Source organism: Poecilia formosa, unplaced genomic scaffold (genome assembly GCF_000485575.1).
Source record: "Poecilia formosa unplaced genomic scaffold, Poecilia_formosa-5.1.2 Scaffold48, whole genome shotgun sequence".
Lineage (NCBI taxonomy): Eukaryota > Metazoa > Chordata > Actinopteri > Cyprinodontiformes > Poeciliidae > Poecilia > Poecilia formosa.
Window position 1 is genome coordinate 2,885,621 of NW_006799987.1, and position 16,904 is coordinate 2,902,524.

Genomic DNA, 16,904 nt, shown 5'->3' on the forward strand with positions numbered 1-16,904 from the left:
GACACACACACACACCCACACAGACACACACACCCTCAGACACAGACACACACACACACCCACAGAGACACACACACACACCCACACAGACACACACACCCACAGACACAGACACACACACACACCCACAGAGACACACAGACACACCCACACAGACACACACACCCACAGACACAGACACACACACACACCCACAGAGACACACACACACACCCACACAGACACACACACCCACAGACACACACACACACACACACACACACCTCGGATCAGGGCAACACATGTATATCAGAAATCTGTCCACAGGTTTGAACATATCTGATCTGAAGGTGAACTGTGGCTTTATAACACCCGACATGTCAGGCATCACAAAACCAACCAAACAAAAAGAATCGGTGGTGGCCAAGGATCAGAAAATCTCAATCTGTGCAGCCCTAAATGAATGAAGAGAAATTCAAACACAAAATTAAATATCAGATTAGATATGATGTGGAAAATCTGTCCACATTTAAAGGCTTTTACAGCCTTACAGGGAGAAGATAAACTCTTCTGTATGAAGTTAATAAGAGCTGGTTTTCATGGGCAGACAGACACCTGCTCCTCTCAGGTCGTCTCCCTCCTCCGGCTCCTCCAGGTGGGACAGACTTCCTCCGTTCGACTCTTCGATGGCTCTCAGCAGAGTCGCCAGCAGCTGCAGCCGTTTCCGCTCGGCTTCCTGTGGGTCCGAAGCGTCACTGGGAGAATCAGAACCGCTCTGAGGAAACACCAGGAGGTCCTCACTCAGATTAAACAGAACAAATCCTGCATATTTTATACAATATTAGACATAAACTAAATATTATTTATTTCTTAAGTTAGAAAATAAACATTTTACTGCCTAAGTGCAGTAAAATGTTTATTTCTTCAGTAAACATCTGATAATTTGTAGCAGCAAAGGATCTGCAGCTAAAATAATCCTAATAATCCCATCAATACAGTGCGAGGCTGATCTGCTGATTATCATCATTTTGACAGTAAAAGCTGCTCAATATTTACAGGATTTCAAGCTAAAGCTGCAATAGTAAACAGGTCGTAATGTTCTACCTGCAATATGTTCCAGGTAGAACATTTTTACAGAACAATCGTCTTTTCTGAGTCTTTCTACTCCAGTTAATCAATCATCTGTGATCAGGTCATTGATTAGTGAAGCCACTGACTCGTCTATCGGCGTCGATCAGAGCCTGCAGCGCCTCCTTCTGCCTCCTCATGTGCTGCAGCTCCTCCTCTGCTCTGCGCCGCTCCTCCTCTTGCTGCTCCTGCTGCAGCGCCAGCGCCGCCCTCTGCTCCGCCACCCGTCTCTGGGCCGCCTGCAGCTCCCGTCTCCTGTGGTCTCTGGAGGTCATCGGGTCAAAGGTGGCCGAGGCGCCAGCGGAGCCGCGGGCAGCGACCGGCGAAGCTCCGGGTCTGTCCGGCACAGATGGGTAGTAACTAGTTACATTTACTCCAGTAACTGGAAATAATGCACTTTTAAAGTATTTTTACTTTTAGTTGAGTAATTTTATATGAATAGTTTCTGGGCAGAGAATCCAAAAACTGCACTTAGTAAGAGTAGAACGACTTCAACATATTTTTACTCAACTAAAGGTAAAAGTAGCTGGCTAGAAAATTAAATCAGAGTGAAAACGTATTTGGTAAAAAGTTTTGAGCAATTCATCAAATTATCATTTAATTAATAAAATTACTCAAGTAAAAAATACAGTGTATTAAGAATACAGTTTTCAAAAAAGTTACTCAAGTAAATATAACTGAGTAAATATAAACGGTTACTATCCAAGTGATTAATATTTCTACTCTTACATTTCTGGATTTTCTTCCCACTGAATGAAAAACAAACATGTAGAAACCAGAAAGTCACCAGACTGACTCAGACCTGCAGCTTCTAGTGACGTCTCATCAGTTGGAAGAAACTGATTTGTAATTATGTTACCTATATGAATTATTTTCATTCTGTTCTTTAAAATAATAAAATTTCTACTTAACTTTATATTTTGATACGTCTGATGATGTAATTTTTAAATTTTAAATGATAATTTGATCAGTACTTCAGTAAACTTTTTTTTTCCTTTACTTGAGTAAAAACACGTTGAAGTATTTCTCTGAGAACAGGTCCTGGATTCTCTGCCCACCTCTGGCTGTCGGCGAGCGGAGCAGCGTCTGGTCTCAGTGAGCTGAACCAGTTCATAACGGACGGATCCGACGGTACGCTGGAGCCGGCGCTGCTGCTGAAAGCAGGAAGTGACACGTCTGAAGGCTCGGAGGGCGTCGCTGGGCGACTGTCAGACGGGGCAGCGAGGAACGCAGGGTGAACGGGAGGCCTCAGCAAGGCGGCGGCGGTCAGGTTGTGGCGGATCCGGAGAGCTCGCTGGTATTCCTCCAGGCGCTGCCGGGCCACTTCCACGGATCTCTGGTGAATCCTGGAAGATCGCCTTCGTTCAGTCGGGCTGACGGAGCGGCTGGAGCTGAAGGAGAAACGATACGCACCTGTTCTGCTCCAGCAGGCGCTGCTGGTACAGTCTGAGCCTCCCGGTGGAAACGTCTTCCTGTGCAGGAGCCACCGCCTGCAGGAAACAGGAAGTCATCACTGCAGCAGAGAACTGAACATGTCAGTTACATGCAGACGTTCTCAGGGCTTAGCTTTTTGGAAAATAAACCACTGAAAAATTCAAGATGGTCTTTAAGAAAAAAATATTTTTTGCCAATATTTATCATTTATAAATACTCTTCACGTCAAATCGGAAACAACTGGACTCGTATAAATCATATTTCCTAAAACTTTTTTCAACATGGCCACTATGGTCATCAAGAAAAATTAACTCGCAAACATCAAAGTCCCAGTTTCAGGTTTGGATCCGATTTTGCTTTATTACCTTAAAGTCAAAAACATGATGCGACATAAATTCATCCAAGGCATGAAAATGTGTCACATTTTATGGCAATATCTGGTTTAAAGGAATAAAAAAAGAAAAATGGCCGACATCCTGAAATTCAAGTTGAAATATGAAAGCCTGACCTGAGAGGTGAGGCTAACATGCTGCAGTAACTCTGTTCAGACATGCTGGACCTACTTCTTCCTCAGAGGTTAAGCTGGCCGGTGCGCGGTCCTGGTCAGGAACCTGTGGCTGGAGCAGCAGCGCCTCCTGCTGGGCGGCAGCTCTCAGCTGCTCCCTCTCCCTCTGAGCCTCCTGCAGCATCTGCTCCAGCTCGGCTTTTTGCTCCTCCAGTTCCTGGAGGAGAGCGAGCTGCTGCTGCTTCTCCTCCTCCAGCTCCGCTTCCTTTCAAACAAACAAACCGGTGAAAACTTTCAACATATGAGCCTCCGTTCTACAAGTCCACACATCATCACTGGAGGACTAAAATGGTCTCAAAACAGCAACATTCTCATTTATTTCATTTCTGGGAGAATTTGACGTCATGACAGGCCGACAAACATTTTAACCGTCTCTCTCACCCGCTTCTTCCGTTCTTCTTCGGCTTCCTGGATTCTGCTCAGAAATTCAGCAGGAAGTGAAGGTTCTGCTGCGGGTGGCGGTTCTGTTGGTTCCACAGCTGCATGAGTCAAACACAAAACAGAAACATTCATGTTGGAGAAAAGCACCTAAAAAATTCACATTTCAGGAAATTATGTAATCAGCTTAAAACTGTGTGATTATCGTCATGAGAGCATCAAACTGGCAGTTTTCATCGTTGCTATGGAGACAAAGCAAACAGAGACGCACACGGACGGCGGGCTCACCGAGCGCCTCGGGGGTCAGAGATCCGGTTTCGATGCTCATGTCTCGCTCTGGGATCAGCTCTGAGTCGACGGACGGAGGAACCCGGCTGCTGCCGCTGATCCAGTCGGTCCTTTGGCTCCGGATCCGATCCAGGAGTTTCCGGAGCGCATGTCTGGGAGGAGTGACGTCTGCGGGAAGAGAGTTTGATGTGAAACGAGACGCAGACGTGAGAAGAAGGGAGATTTTAGTCAAAACTTCGTTCACCATCTGCTACTTCCTGCTCTCCTTCAACTTCATTCTGAATATTTTCTGCCTCAGGTTCGGCGTTTTCATCCACAGTGACATCCAGGTCCCGGTCCGGGTCCAGATCCAGGTCCTGGCCGGTGCTGGATGAGGCTGGGAGAGGCTCCGGTACCAGCTGGACCACCAGATCACCTTTAACCCCTGAGAAGAGAAACGACTTTGATGCAGAGAGGCTCAGGATGCGTTCACACCCGCCCCGTCTAACCCGCTTTAATCCGACTCCTTTTTGGTCAAAAAGTCCGGTTCGGCTGGTGAGGTGTGAATGCTAAGCTAACTCTGGTCCACCTACAAACTTCAGTCTGGGTTTGGCAGAAGTGAACACTGCAGCAGTTTGAATGCATCAGACCAAAGCAGGAAGTGGACTACAGCACAGGGCATTCTGGGTAAATGCAACCTAAACAAACATGCTAACCTAGCGCTAGCAGCAGAAATGACTCATGGCCTTTATCCAAAGAAAAGAAAAATCCGACGCCATCCTGTTTTTGTTGAACACGTTTGGCTTTAGGAGTATTTTTTACTTTAGGAGACGGTTAAGCTCATCTTTTTTACTTTTACTTGAGTAATTTTATTTTTAAGAATTGCTTCTTCCATACGAATAAAATTTCTGGATTTTCTACCTACTGAGTGAAAAACAAACATTTTAACCAAAAAACCTGCAGATTCTGTTAAAGTTTCATAAGTTTTTTATTGAAAGAAAAATGTTTTGCCTGATTTTTATATTTGTTACTTATATGAATTATTGGTATTTTTGTCTTTAAAATACCAAAATTTCCACTTAACTTTTATATTTTGTTCGTCCGATGATGTAATTTTTAAACCTTAAATGATTGATAATTTGATCAGTACTTTTTAAGTCTTACTTGAATAATTTCTTGCTACTTTTTACTCTTACTTTAGAGAAAACATGTTGAAGTAGTGCTACTCTTACTGAGTCTACCGAACCATCAGGTGTGTAAACGGCCTAAATCAATCCTCAGCCGAGTCGCCCTCACGTCTCTCTCCGGTGTACATGTCCTCGAAGGCGAACTCCAGCTCCCTCTGCAGCTCCTCTCTGGCCTCCTGCCTCTGGTAGAGAGGCTGGAAGATCTGAGGCGGCATCTGGGACACCTGCTGCCTTCGCCGCAGCAGGTCGGTCTGCTGCAGGTGCTGCAGCTCCACCAGGAGGCGCTGCCGGTCCTGAAACCAGAGGCTGCTGTTAACACATCTGCAGCACAGAAACTACCATCTGAACAGAAGAGATGTGAGAACAGTTCACATGACTGCATTAGAAACATTCAAAACGTACAAAAACAGAAAAGTGGGAGAAACGGAGATTCAAAGCGAAGACAGCGAAGAAGAACAGAGCAAGAAACCAACAAACTGGATCATGAGACTAAAGGGCTGAATCACTACCAAGCACAAGTTACTTTATTTTACATAGTGCTGAATGTGAACATGTAGAAGCTGCATATAGGAAAATTATGTGTGGTTTTTATTTCTGTTATTTGTTTTGTTGTTTTCAGTTGGGTTTTATTTTGGATATTTAAAATGTCTTCCAGTTTGAGGGTGAACTTGCTTTATTATGCCATCATCAAATAGAAAATGTTCTCAAAACAACATTACATTGTGTAAAGTGATGATTACTGGGATCGTTTACTGTCCAGCAGTCGTGGTGAGTCAGAGTTTCAGGATTGGAGGCGTACCTGCTCCAGCTGCTCCCTCCTCAGGGCCTGCCTCCCTCTGACCCGGGCCTTCTCCAGCTGCTCCTCTCTCCTCCTCTCCTCCTCCCTCTGGAGCTCCTGCAGCCTCCTGGACTCCAGGTCAGCTTCCAGTCTGGCGTCAGGCTGCAGAGACGACCAGAGCTTAGAGTCGACGGACATCAGAACCAGAACCAGAACCAGAAGTAGCTCTCTGACCTGTGCCGCCTCCAGCTCCTTCTCCACGGCGCTCTCTGGCATGTGATAGTGCGTGGCAGCGAAGGCGTTCAGATCCGACCTCTTCACCATGTGGGACTTCCTGGGATCGATGTCCTGCTCCAACCAGGAAACAGTCAAACCTCGGAGCCACAGCTGGGCATTTACCACACCGTTCATCATTTATCATGAGAGGAATTTACATTTACCGTATTTTCTGCACTATAAGGCGAACCTAAAAACCTTCAATTTCCTAAAAAGCCAACAGTGTGCCTTATATATGGACCAATATTGAGCCACAACAGGTTTAGCAACTACAGTAAGCAGCCACTGACTTCATTTTCCCCCGTAGAAGAAGCGTGCGGTGCATGCTGGGATAGTTGTCAGAACGTTGGTTTGTTAATAAAGTCTGACTGACCTATCTACCTACCAACCGTCTAGAATCAGGTCGTCTGCAGGTCGTTTAGCACCACGTTCTCCACCAACATGCTGTGTGTGAACGGAGAAGGGTGACCATCATCCGGCCACGCCCCGGCCCAGTCAGAAGGCTCTCCTCCTGACCGGAGTCGGACTGTTTTGTTAACATTCACTTTAGTGCAGCTCCATCTAGTGGATGCATAACGTAACTCCAGCCTCTCCTACAGCATCTATTCTATGAGGCTTATAATGCTGAAAATATGGCACCTTTGTCATAATAAATTCCAACTAATGACATTTATAGAAAAACATAACTGTCTGCATTGTTAGATTTACTATTTTTGCCACCAACAAATGTGAAAACCAGAGCTGCACCGATCCGATGTTGATATTTGTTTTGGTCCCAATATTGAAGAAAAATCTAGATATCTAGACTTTATATTTAGAATTCTTAATTGCACTTTCTGAACCATTTCAAAGAAAATTTGATTCAGTTTATTTTCACATGTTTGACCAGGATAGTCAACCTATTGTTTTGATCAGTTTCTTTATTATTTATTTTCCACTGTCAGTTTTGCTCCTAACTGCTCTGACTGAACAAATTAAAGTTGTTTTTACATGTTTGACCAAACTTGTGAAGTTATTGGTGTAGTTAATGTACTGAATGTAGCTCAGGTACATTTACCTTTGAGTTTAAAAATAGAAAACATTTTAGTTAATTTGGCTGTTTTTCTGTATCAGATATCTGATGCTAAACCTCAGATATCTGTAATGGTATCGGAAGTAAGAAACAAACTGATGCCTGAGCCCTGCAGTCACAGCTATAGTTTCATAGCAATGGTTCCATAAAATACGGTGATAAAACTTTGGATGCCGGTCACTCACTGCTACTTGGACCAAATACATATGCCAGAGTAGGAAAACAATCTGAAAACGGTTGAATTTTGCAGGGAAGCACCTGGATGGGATCAGGCGGAGGCGGCGGGAGTCTGGCCACTTTAGTTGATCGTTCCTTCTCCGTCTGCAGCGCCTTCTTCCTCGCATTGATGGATCTATAAATGAAGGAGGGAAGTTACCGTTCTGAACCAACACAAATGTTTTAACAGCTTTCAGGAATCTCACCGTTTCTGTCTCTCCTGCTCTTTAGTCTTTTGGATCTTGAGTTCCTTCAGAGCTTCACGGTAACGCTCCTCTGCTTTAACATGATGCTCCTCCTCCCTCTGAGTTGCAGCTGCCAGGTCAGCTTCCTGAAGTAGGAATATAAAACCTTCCTTTAGCTTATTACTCTAGCCAGATTCTGGCTCCACAGCAACGTGTTTCTCACTGCTAAACTAGGAAGCCTCTGCTAGCTCACGGTTTCCTTGGCGCTCCTGTGGCTCTGGCCGATGAGCTGCAGGCTCTCCAGATACAGACTCTGCAGCGTGTGCAGCTTCTCCCTCTGGCGCCTCTCCCAGTCCTCCCTCAGTCGCTCCTCCAGCTGCCGCAGCTCCTGCTGCCGCCGCCGTTCCACCTCCCGCCGGATCTGCAGCGCGATCTGCCGCTGCTGCTCCCGCACCTGGACATCCAACGCACAACGTCAGGTCAGAAACTGGTTCTGGACGCAGTATCAAAAAAGAGTTAGGGAGAACTCAAGATCTAATCCTTGCTCTGCTGCCTTAATTTATCCCCTAGCTTCATTCTGTCTTTCTGTTTTCAACATAGAAAGTACTCCCGGTCCGGTCACTCTTTCTGAGTTTGGTTTTTCTGGGGTTTTCTTCTTGTGAAAAGGGAGTCCACTGAAACGACTCCCTTGTATTTATGCTACTCCCTTGTATTTATGCTTCCTCTGGATCAAGCTGAACAGTTTATAAATAGAGCTTATTTGTTCAAATGGATAACTTTTTAACATTTCATGTCTGTTTTTTAAAAAGCACAGTTATTTGGTTTGAATCTGACTGGATTAAAAAACAGAATAATGACTGCTATCTGGGTTGAAGCGACAGAACCTTCTGGTAAAACCAACCATTACCTGCTGGATCCGTAGTTTCCTCCGCCTGTCAAGCTCCTCGCGGATTATACGAGCCTCTTCGTTGGGACTCAATCTTAATTTCGACACTTTTCTCTTCATTTTCCTAAAAATGCTACCGGGCACTTTCACAAAAGCGAGTCTGAATGCTAATTAGGCTAACATGACTTCTCTCGCAGTCCAAAACCCGTTCCTTTCGAGCCGCAGCAACCATTGTAACCTAATCCCACGGTTAAAGCGTGAAATAAAAGCTTAGTTATATATAAATAAAAGGAAAAAACAGCTAAATGCTCAATTTTTTTCGGGGAGAACTCTAACCCGTTGAACAAAACCGACCGTTTGTGTTTTCAACGTCATATCCGGTGGTTTAAATTGACCGCCGTAGCTTTTAAGTACTTTGGTTCCTACTTACAACAATTTTCTAATTTATAAATATATATTATTCAATTGTAATTATATTAAAATAACAATAACTTGATTACAACATTTTTGAAGCACTTAAAAAGTCAACAGCTGATAGTAGTGGAGTGACATTTTTCGGAGTTACGAAAAATGTCAGGGGTTCTATGATGTTGTGACACCGGATCTGCACCATTTTTATTTCAGCGTCAGACAATTCGATAACTTCCAACACGGGAGGCGGTCGATCACAAAATAAAATTGATCCCAGCAGGTTGAAGAATTTCTTAATGAAGAGGGTACTAAGCTGACTTTGCGGGTTTATTCAACTGCAGATTACAAAAAAAAATACAGTTAAGGAAAAAGCGATATAACTACTCCCAAACTTGTTACTGACCGAGCAGAAGTATATGGCCTATCCCCAGGGGAAAGCATGCTGCTGCATAAACACCAAACATGTGCCTGGGTACAGAGAACCCTGTTACGCTTGAAAGTGAGCCCATCAAGATAAAGTGGCTGTGTTTTAGCGGTTGTTGCCCGCCCGCTTAAGGAAGACAGACTACCCAAGTGCCCCGGCATTTAAATGGTGCAGACCCTGCAGTTCCTGCGTTCTTAGAAAAGAAAAAGCAACACGGAGCTCCAAATCTGGCCAATTTCAGCGAATAATCGCTTATATTCGGGTGTATTCTGAGTAGCAGGTGAGATTTATTCGATTAACACTTCTCTGAAGTAGTTTCTGTTCTCGTGAGTTCTGGTGTTTAGTTAATTATATTCCGTTGGGGTAACGAGCAGTTAATGTGAGCTAATATTGCTATGTTGACTAAAGAAAACAATGAATCCAGCTAATAATGAGGAACCCTGATGATTTAAAATAAAACAGTATGTTTAATAAAAGAGCAATCCGAACGTTTCTAGTATTTTTACGGAGATCTGGATCAGTAGCTCTGGAGGCAGATTGAAGATGTTTAGATTTTGGATATTTGCTATTTTTGCGGTCAGTTTCTTCCACCTTCATGCTTGACAGTGTTTGAATCATATTCAGCTTTTCTCTACCTCCAAACCCGCAAATTTGATGCCAAAAATTTTAATTTTGCTGACAAAAATAGGGATGAAATGCAAATCTATTTTTTTTTTATTTTTTTGGCGTGTTTTCTGCATTTTCTGTTGATATTCTGCCTTTCTCAACCTAAGTGTAATAACTGTGAAATCTGGAGACTTTGCTTTAAACAGGAGGCGATCTGAGCGCTGTCAATCAAGCTCATGTACCTGCTGCTAAATGTGCTAATGGCGAGAAATAATTTATGTTGTGGGGGAAACCATTTATTGACTGTCAACCATGGCTATGCTAGCAGTTGTGGGCGGCTATGCTGTGGTGAATCAGCTGTAGTGAAGGAGAGAAAAAGTGGGGGAGAGTGAGCATGAGCATTATTGACAGCACTAAGACCCTCTTGCTGGCTCTGATCGGTTGTTTCTGACAGAGTGGTGTATTACTGTAGTTATTACTGTGAGAAAGCAGAAAGAGTATCACTACTTTAACATATTGTTGCTCAAGTAAAAGTAAAAAAGTATTTGATAAAAAGTCTACTCAAGTACTGAGTAACTGATGAAATTATCAATCATTTAATTTTTAAAATTACATCATCATACGAATCAAAATATAAAGTAAAGTGGAAATTTTGGTATGCCATTGAGCAAAATGACAATAATTCATATAAGTAACAAAAAATAACAAAATCAGGCAAAATATTTTTTTTCCCAATTCAATTTCTTTCAATAAAAAAAAACTTCTGAAATTTTATTGGTGAATTTTTGGTTAAAACATGTTTGTTTTTCATTCAGTGGATAGAAAACCCAGAAATTTTACTGAAAATAGAAATACTTCATAATAAAATGACTCAAAAATAAAAAGTACAGCGTAGTAAATGTTATTAGTTACTATGCAGCTCTGCTGTCATGACATGATCATTTTAGCAAAAATGTTTAAAAAATCATATTTTTATAAAGGCGACTGCAGCTTGAACCCTCTAAACCAGCAGGAAGTGACCTGATGGTGTTGGCTCCTCCTCTTCCTGTCTGCAGCTCTGGTCTCATCATGTCGGGCGGTCCGGCTGTCAGGATCAGCATCGAGTCTTCCTGTGAGAAGCAGGTGCAGGAAGTGGACTTCCACGGCACAGAGACGTACGTCCCTCCTCTGTCCATGTCCCAGAACCTGACCAAGCTGGCACAGAGGATTGACTTCAGCCAGGGCTCCGACTCCGAGGAGGACGGGGCCGACGGAGAGCCCAGGGACAGGGAGTGGGGCAAGCAGGAGACGGAGGAAGAGGAAGGTAGGAGGAACGTCTCCCAGCCTGAAGCGACGTCAGAGCTGAGGCTGCAGGCTTCATGGTTGCTTCTTTCAGGCACGGTGAAGTTCCAGCCGTCTCTTTGGCCCTGGGATTCTGTGCGCAACAATCTGCGCAGCGCCCTGACGGAGATGTGTGTGCTCCACGACGTGCTCAGCGTGGTGAAGGAGAAGAAGTACATGGCTTTGGATCCGGTGTCTCAGGATCCGAACGCTGGAAAAGTAAGCTGCTAAAAATCCTCGTCAAACATCCGTGGCTCCGATCCGTCGGCCTTCCTGACCGGAGCAGATGTGCAGAGAACATTACCAAATTATGTAACAACAATTAAATTGTTTAACATACGTCGGTTAGGATATCCTGTTTTTTTTTCTTTAGTATCAACAGTTATTTTCTGATTTGCATTATTATTTTCCTTTTCTCCAATATTCCTTGGTTAACTGAGGGTCACAGATGTTTTGGGTGGAAAAAGAGGGAAAGTAAGTAAATAAATAATTAAAAGCCATAATTAAGAAAACTTACATAAAGGATAACTAAATGATGCTTTTTGTGATCTTATCAGGTTTTCCCATTTCTTCTCCTCCCCTGGTCCCACTGTCACTGAAATGGCATCTAGAATTATGTTTTATATTTTATTGAAATATTCAAATAGATTTTTATCTGTTGCTGATGAAGGTCTGGCCAGAGCCACAGGCAGGCGGTTTGGATCTGTTTGGTTCTCATGTTCACTTCTTACTAACGTTTTAAAACAAAAACTACATGAAAACAGAGCAGATGAACTAATAAATCCACATGAATCTTCTTCCTTGTCTCTGCGCTGTTTGCGGTTGTTTTGTTTCCTCGTTGCTTCTGCAGACGCCGCAGGTTTTCCAGCTGATCAGCAAAAAGAAATCTCTGGCCACGGCGGCGCAGCTCCTCCTGAAAGGAGCCGAGAAGCTCAGCAAGTCCGTGGCTGAGAACCAGGAGAACCGGCGGCAGCGCGACTTCAACGCCGAGCTGCTGCGACTCCGATCGCAGTGGAAACTCCGAAAAGTCGGAGACAAGATCCTGGGAGACCTCAGCTACCGGAGCGCAGGTGAGAAAAACCTCGCTGATCAGTAAATGACTGATTCATTCCAACAAATAACTGATTATTTTAACTTTTTAACCCTTGACTGACTCGTTTAGGTTCCCTTTTTCCTCACCCCGGCACGTTTGAGGTGATCAAAAACACCGACATTGATCTGGACAAAAAGATCCCAGAGGACTACTGTCCGCTGGACGTCCAGATCCCGAGCGACCTGGAGGGATCGGCTTACATCAAGGTCTGAGTCCCGGCCGCGCAGAAACATGTTTCTACATTAAATCTGCTGGGCGGGATCGATTAATCATGATTAATCGATCAATGACATAATCACCAACTAATTTACTAATCAGTTAATCGTCATCTCTAGTGTATAGGCTAAAAAAAAGTGATTTGCTGAAAAATGTAATTAAAAGAATTAATTAAATTAAATTAACTAAAAAGAATGAATTTAAATTAATTAAAAAAAATAATTTCCATTTGGGCTTCATAAAGTACCTTAGAATTTGAAAACAACAAATTCAGACCCAAAACTGTTCAAAATATATAAAAATGTTGCATTTAAGATAAAACACCCTCTATGAATCTGGTCTACTGGAAGTCTTCAAATGTAGTTTTAGCTTCACTTCAAAATCTGCAGAAAAATAAAAAAAATATTAATTATTCATTTGTTAATTAAAATCTTAGTCAGCAGAGCTTTTCACGTGTTGATGTAGTAAATAAATCAATAACCAGGTATATTGCGAGATGTGATCAGTATCAATATCCTGATATTCGCTGAACCAGAACCGCACAGCATTCTGGGAGATGTAGGAAAAGGAAAGTCTTTATCCTTTAGCCTCTCACTGCTAGCTACACTGGAATCAACTAACACGCTGCTCTGTGGTTGCCTAGCAACAACCAGCTGCTACGTTCCAGCCCAGATTATGTTTATTTGCATCTCTTAATGTATTTTTAATATTCTATTAAAAGATTTGAACAAAAATCTGCCAAACTTTTTATCCGATTAATCGATTGCTAATCGGCTGTGTTTGTCCTCAGGTCTCCATCCAGAAACAGGCTCCAGACATCGGTGACCTGGGAACCGTCAACCTCTTCAGGAGACCCCAGAAAAGCAAAGCAGGTCCGGTTCTGACCCGACTGGACTCAGACCAGCCGGGCTGTGCGCTGATGTCCGTCTGTCTTATCCTTCCCCAGGAACGCAGCCGTGGCATGTGAAGCTGGAGGCGGCGCAGAACGTCCTGCTCTGCAAGGAAATCTTTGCGCAGCTTTCCAGAGAAGCGGTCCAGATTAAAGCGCAGATCCCGCACATCGTGGTGAAGAACCAGATCATCTCGCAGCCCTTCCCAGGTCAGAACCCGGCCCGGCGTCTCTACTGGACCCAAACCGCCCAGGTTCATCTCAACCACAAAACGGTCCCAGAGAGATCCTTTATTTTTACAAACTGGAAACAGTGAGACATTTACTGAAGGACTCTCAGGCCAAATTCTCAAGGATTTGGGACGTTAGTCTAGATTATCTGAGAATCTGGAATAAAATTAACAGCTGATGTTCAAACAATAAATAACCGATCAATATTCACTGGATAGATCAAATATTTTATTTATTTAAAATGAATTATCTATTCATTTTATATTTATTTTTAATTAATACATTTTAAAATATGTTTCAGAAATATGTGTTATTTGCAGAATTACAGTTTCTTGTTCCCTCTGAAGGCCTGCAGCTCTCCATCTCTCTGTGCCACTCCACCGGAGAGAAGAAGAGCAGCCGAGCTTCTCCGGAGAAACCCAAACCGGACGACCATCTTTACGTCCTGGAGCACAACCTGCACCAGATGATGAGAGAGGTGACGCAGTTCGGCCCTGCAGGACGCGCGAGTCGAACTCAGAGGAAGTGACCCGCTGATGTTCTGCCCGTTTCAGTTCCACAAGCAGCAGCTGAGCTCGGTGGTGATGCCGCATCCGGCCAGCGCGCCGTTCGGCCACAAGCGGCTGCGGCTGGCGGGGCCGATGGCGTACGACAAGGCCGAGATCTCCAGCCTGCAGCAGAGCGAGGGGCTGCTGGAGAAGATCATCAAACAGGCCAAACACATCTTCCTGCGCAGCAGGTAGCGCCGTCGTGCTTTAACTAGGCCTCAACAATAAACTGGTTTAAGCAGTTAATCACATTTTTGGTTTTTGAAGATTTAATTTTTGGAAAATCTGGATTTTTTTCCACCTGTGATCTCCTTGAGTTTCTGTGGTTCAGAGTGATGTCAGGGCGGCCATCTTGTTTTACAGCTTCTGTTTGATTTGAATTCAAGTAGAACTGAAACCATTAATCAGATGAATACATTTTTAAAATGTCAACAAATTTATTAATCAATTAATTGATGAAGAGGCGATTTCCTGACGATGCAACACAACCAGAGCACTTGTATAAAAAATATAAATATTTAGCATTTTAAAAATGTTTTCCAGAGGAGCTCTGCAAAACTGCCAGAGCTCCTCGTCAGGCAGTTTTAGCTTCGCCTGCTTCAGCCAGTCTGAGACCGCTTTTCATTTGACCCGCATTGTCATCCTCCCTGCGTCGGGGCGCAGAGCCGCCATGACACGAGTCCAAACAACACAAAGCCTTTCTTCTGGTTTATTTATTCACCAATTAAATATATTTTAAACTAAAGGAAGCTCAGAGCTGCTGCAGTGCGCAGAGCATTCAAGCGGTCCTGTTCGTGGTAAAGATCCGTCCAGAGGAGTCAGACGGTCTCTGGCGTCGGCTCTAACGCTGCGGGTTGGTTCTGCAGGACGGCTCGGACCATCGACAGCCTGGCCAGCCGCATCGAGGACCCCCAGATCCAGGCCCACTGGTCCAACATCAACGACGTCTACGAGTCCAGCGTCAAGGTGCTGATCACTTCGCACGGCTACGAGCAAATCTGCAAGTGAGTTTGATGCCTCAGACAAGGCAACTTTATTCTTCCCTTATTTGTTTGTTTTGTTTTTTTAACCATATTTATTAACCCAACAAGTTTTCAGTCATGGTGGAATGAAAGAAACTGATGAAATCAGCAGCTGGAGGTTCACATTTCCTGTCATTCTGTCACTAATCAAACAGAACGAGATTCCAACACGATGACATTTCTGAGTTTCAAAAGTTGAAGATTTGCTAGAAAAAGACAGAAATTTTTTAGAATGAAACTGTTTTTTAAAAATATTGGGGTTAATCACAACATTTTCTAGAAAAAAGTTGAAAGTCCTCAGTTTTAAAAGTCAGAAACTTCTTAGAGAAAACTTGAAGATTTCTGAGTTTTGAAAATTGAAGATTTACTAGAAAAGAATCAAATTTAAAAAAAAAAAACACGAACAGCTTCACAAATCGAAAAACATTTTTTAAAAATTTCTGCCATCCTACAAATTGAGGTTTATTGTAGCAAGTTTTTCACTTTTTTAAAAGAAAATGTTAGATTTATTGGCTGAAATTAATTTCTTTTATTCCGATCGTTAACGGTGCCGATACGCCGTCGCAGATATCGGCGAATTCAGTTAAATTCTGCGTTTTATTGCGGACGCCATTTTGTTTCTCAAATTCTGGGAGACCGTCCTGTTGTCATGGTAACCATGGCTGCTGTGCGTGCAGGTCCATCCAGCTGCAGCTGAACATCGGCGTGGAGCAGATCCGGGTGGTGCACCGGGACGGCCGGGTCGTCACGCTGTCGCACCAGGAGCAGGAGCTGCAGGACTTCCTCCTCTCTCAGGTACGGCCCGTCGCTCCCGCAGCCGTTTCCGGCAGCGGGCGGCGTGTGACGGCGCGCCTCGTTTCAGATGTCGCAGCACCAGGTGCACGCCGTGCAGCAGCTGGCCAAGGTGATGGGCTGGCACGTCCTGAGCTTCAGCAACCACGTGGGGCTGGGCCCCGTGGAGAGCATCGGGAACGCCTCCGCCATCACCGTCGCTTCCCCCAACGGAGAATATGCCATCTCAGGTGAGGCCTTAACCAACGCTGGGCCGGTTCGGTTCGGTTCGGTTCCAACAGCCAGAACAGCATCACAAAGCATCTTAACAGGAAAAATGAGAAAATAGCTTCAACAGCGTGAGTTATCGTCAGTCTGAGTCTTTCTTTTAAAAGTTGCATTCTGGGAAATGTAGGCAGAGGAAAGACTTGAACGTTCAACCTCTCACTGCTCGCTAACTCACTCCAACTTCAGCTCACTCGTTCTACGGTTACCTAGCAACAACCTGCTGGTTAACTGGCAGGTCCCCCCCCCACTTTGGTTACCTAGCAACAACCTGCTGGTTAACAGTTTCACGTTTCCCCACTTTGCCTGATAACTGCTAAAACAACAGAATGGAGTGAAAACTGGACAAAGAGGAAAGATCCAACCACCAGCCTGGTAGCACTTCAGATATTTAAAACAAAAATCTTATCAATAATTATCAATACAGACTGACATGAAATGCTTCAGCCGTAGCATCCATCTCTATTCCTGTAGAGTAGAGATCCGGTTCCGGCTCCTGATCCGGTTCTGGGTTCTGATCCGGTTCTGGGTTCTGATCTGGTTCCGGCTCCTGATCCGGTTCCGGCTCCTGATCCGGTTATGGCTCCTGATCCGGTTCCTGACCCGGCTCCTGATCCGGTTCTGGGTTCTGATCCGGTTCTGGCTCCTGATCCGGTTCCTGACCCGGCTCCTGATCCGGTTCCGGCTCCTGATCCGGTTATGGCTCCTGATCCGGTTCCTGACCCGGCTCCTGATCC

The 16,904-nt window shown here is 44.2% G+C and overlaps 2 protein-coding genes across 2 annotated transcripts in view; one reads left to right on the plus strand and one right to left on the minus strand.

The window, feature by feature from the left end:
* The window catches only part of cep295 (centrosomal protein 295), a 17,453-nt gene extending 8,715 nt beyond the window's left edge, over positions 1 to 8,738 (minus strand). The window contains exons 1-15 of the mRNA XM_007552491.2: positions 8,373 to 8,738; positions 7,719 to 7,919; positions 7,487 to 7,611; positions 7,323 to 7,416; positions 5,951 to 6,064; positions 5,738 to 5,878; positions 5,048 to 5,231; positions 4,017 to 4,196; positions 3,773 to 3,940; positions 3,488 to 3,585; positions 3,105 to 3,311; positions 2,521 to 2,597; positions 2,166 to 2,453; positions 1,197 to 1,443; positions 595 to 754 (exon numbers count right to left, since the gene is read on the minus strand). Of these exons, the coding sequence (XP_007552553.2) occupies positions 595 to 754; positions 1,197 to 1,443; positions 2,166 to 2,453; positions 2,521 to 2,597; positions 3,105 to 3,311; positions 3,488 to 3,585; positions 3,773 to 3,940; positions 4,017 to 4,196; positions 5,048 to 5,231; positions 5,738 to 5,878; positions 5,951 to 6,064; positions 7,323 to 7,416; positions 7,487 to 7,611; positions 7,719 to 7,919; positions 8,373 to 8,471 (2,383 nt within the window). The 5' untranslated portion in view covers positions 8,472 to 8,738. The remainder of the gene's footprint in view (positions 1 to 594; positions 755 to 1,196; positions 1,444 to 2,165; positions 2,454 to 2,520; positions 2,598 to 3,104; positions 3,312 to 3,487; positions 3,586 to 3,772; positions 3,941 to 4,016; positions 4,197 to 5,047; positions 5,232 to 5,737; positions 5,879 to 5,950; positions 6,065 to 7,322; positions 7,417 to 7,486; positions 7,612 to 7,718; positions 7,920 to 8,372) is intronic.
* A 602-nt stretch (positions 8,739 to 9,340) lies between these two features.
* Positions 9,341 to 16,904, plus strand: part of med17 (mediator complex subunit 17) — a 9,869-nt gene continuing 2,305 nt past the window's right edge. Inside the window, exons 1-12 of the mRNA XM_007552494.2 lie at positions 9,341 to 9,466; positions 10,848 to 11,095; positions 11,168 to 11,331; positions 11,963 to 12,182; positions 12,275 to 12,411; positions 13,212 to 13,293; positions 13,368 to 13,520; positions 13,889 to 14,019; positions 14,096 to 14,280; positions 14,956 to 15,093; positions 15,789 to 15,906; positions 15,974 to 16,133. Of these exons, the coding sequence (XP_007552556.1) occupies positions 10,861 to 11,095; positions 11,168 to 11,331; positions 11,963 to 12,182; positions 12,275 to 12,411; positions 13,212 to 13,293; positions 13,368 to 13,520; positions 13,889 to 14,019; positions 14,096 to 14,280; positions 14,956 to 15,093; positions 15,789 to 15,906; positions 15,974 to 16,133 (1,723 nt within the window). The 5' untranslated portion in view covers positions 9,341 to 9,466; positions 10,848 to 10,860. The remainder of the gene's footprint in view (positions 9,467 to 10,847; positions 11,096 to 11,167; positions 11,332 to 11,962; positions 12,183 to 12,274; positions 12,412 to 13,211; positions 13,294 to 13,367; positions 13,521 to 13,888; positions 14,020 to 14,095; positions 14,281 to 14,955; positions 15,094 to 15,788; positions 15,907 to 15,973; positions 16,134 to 16,904) is intronic.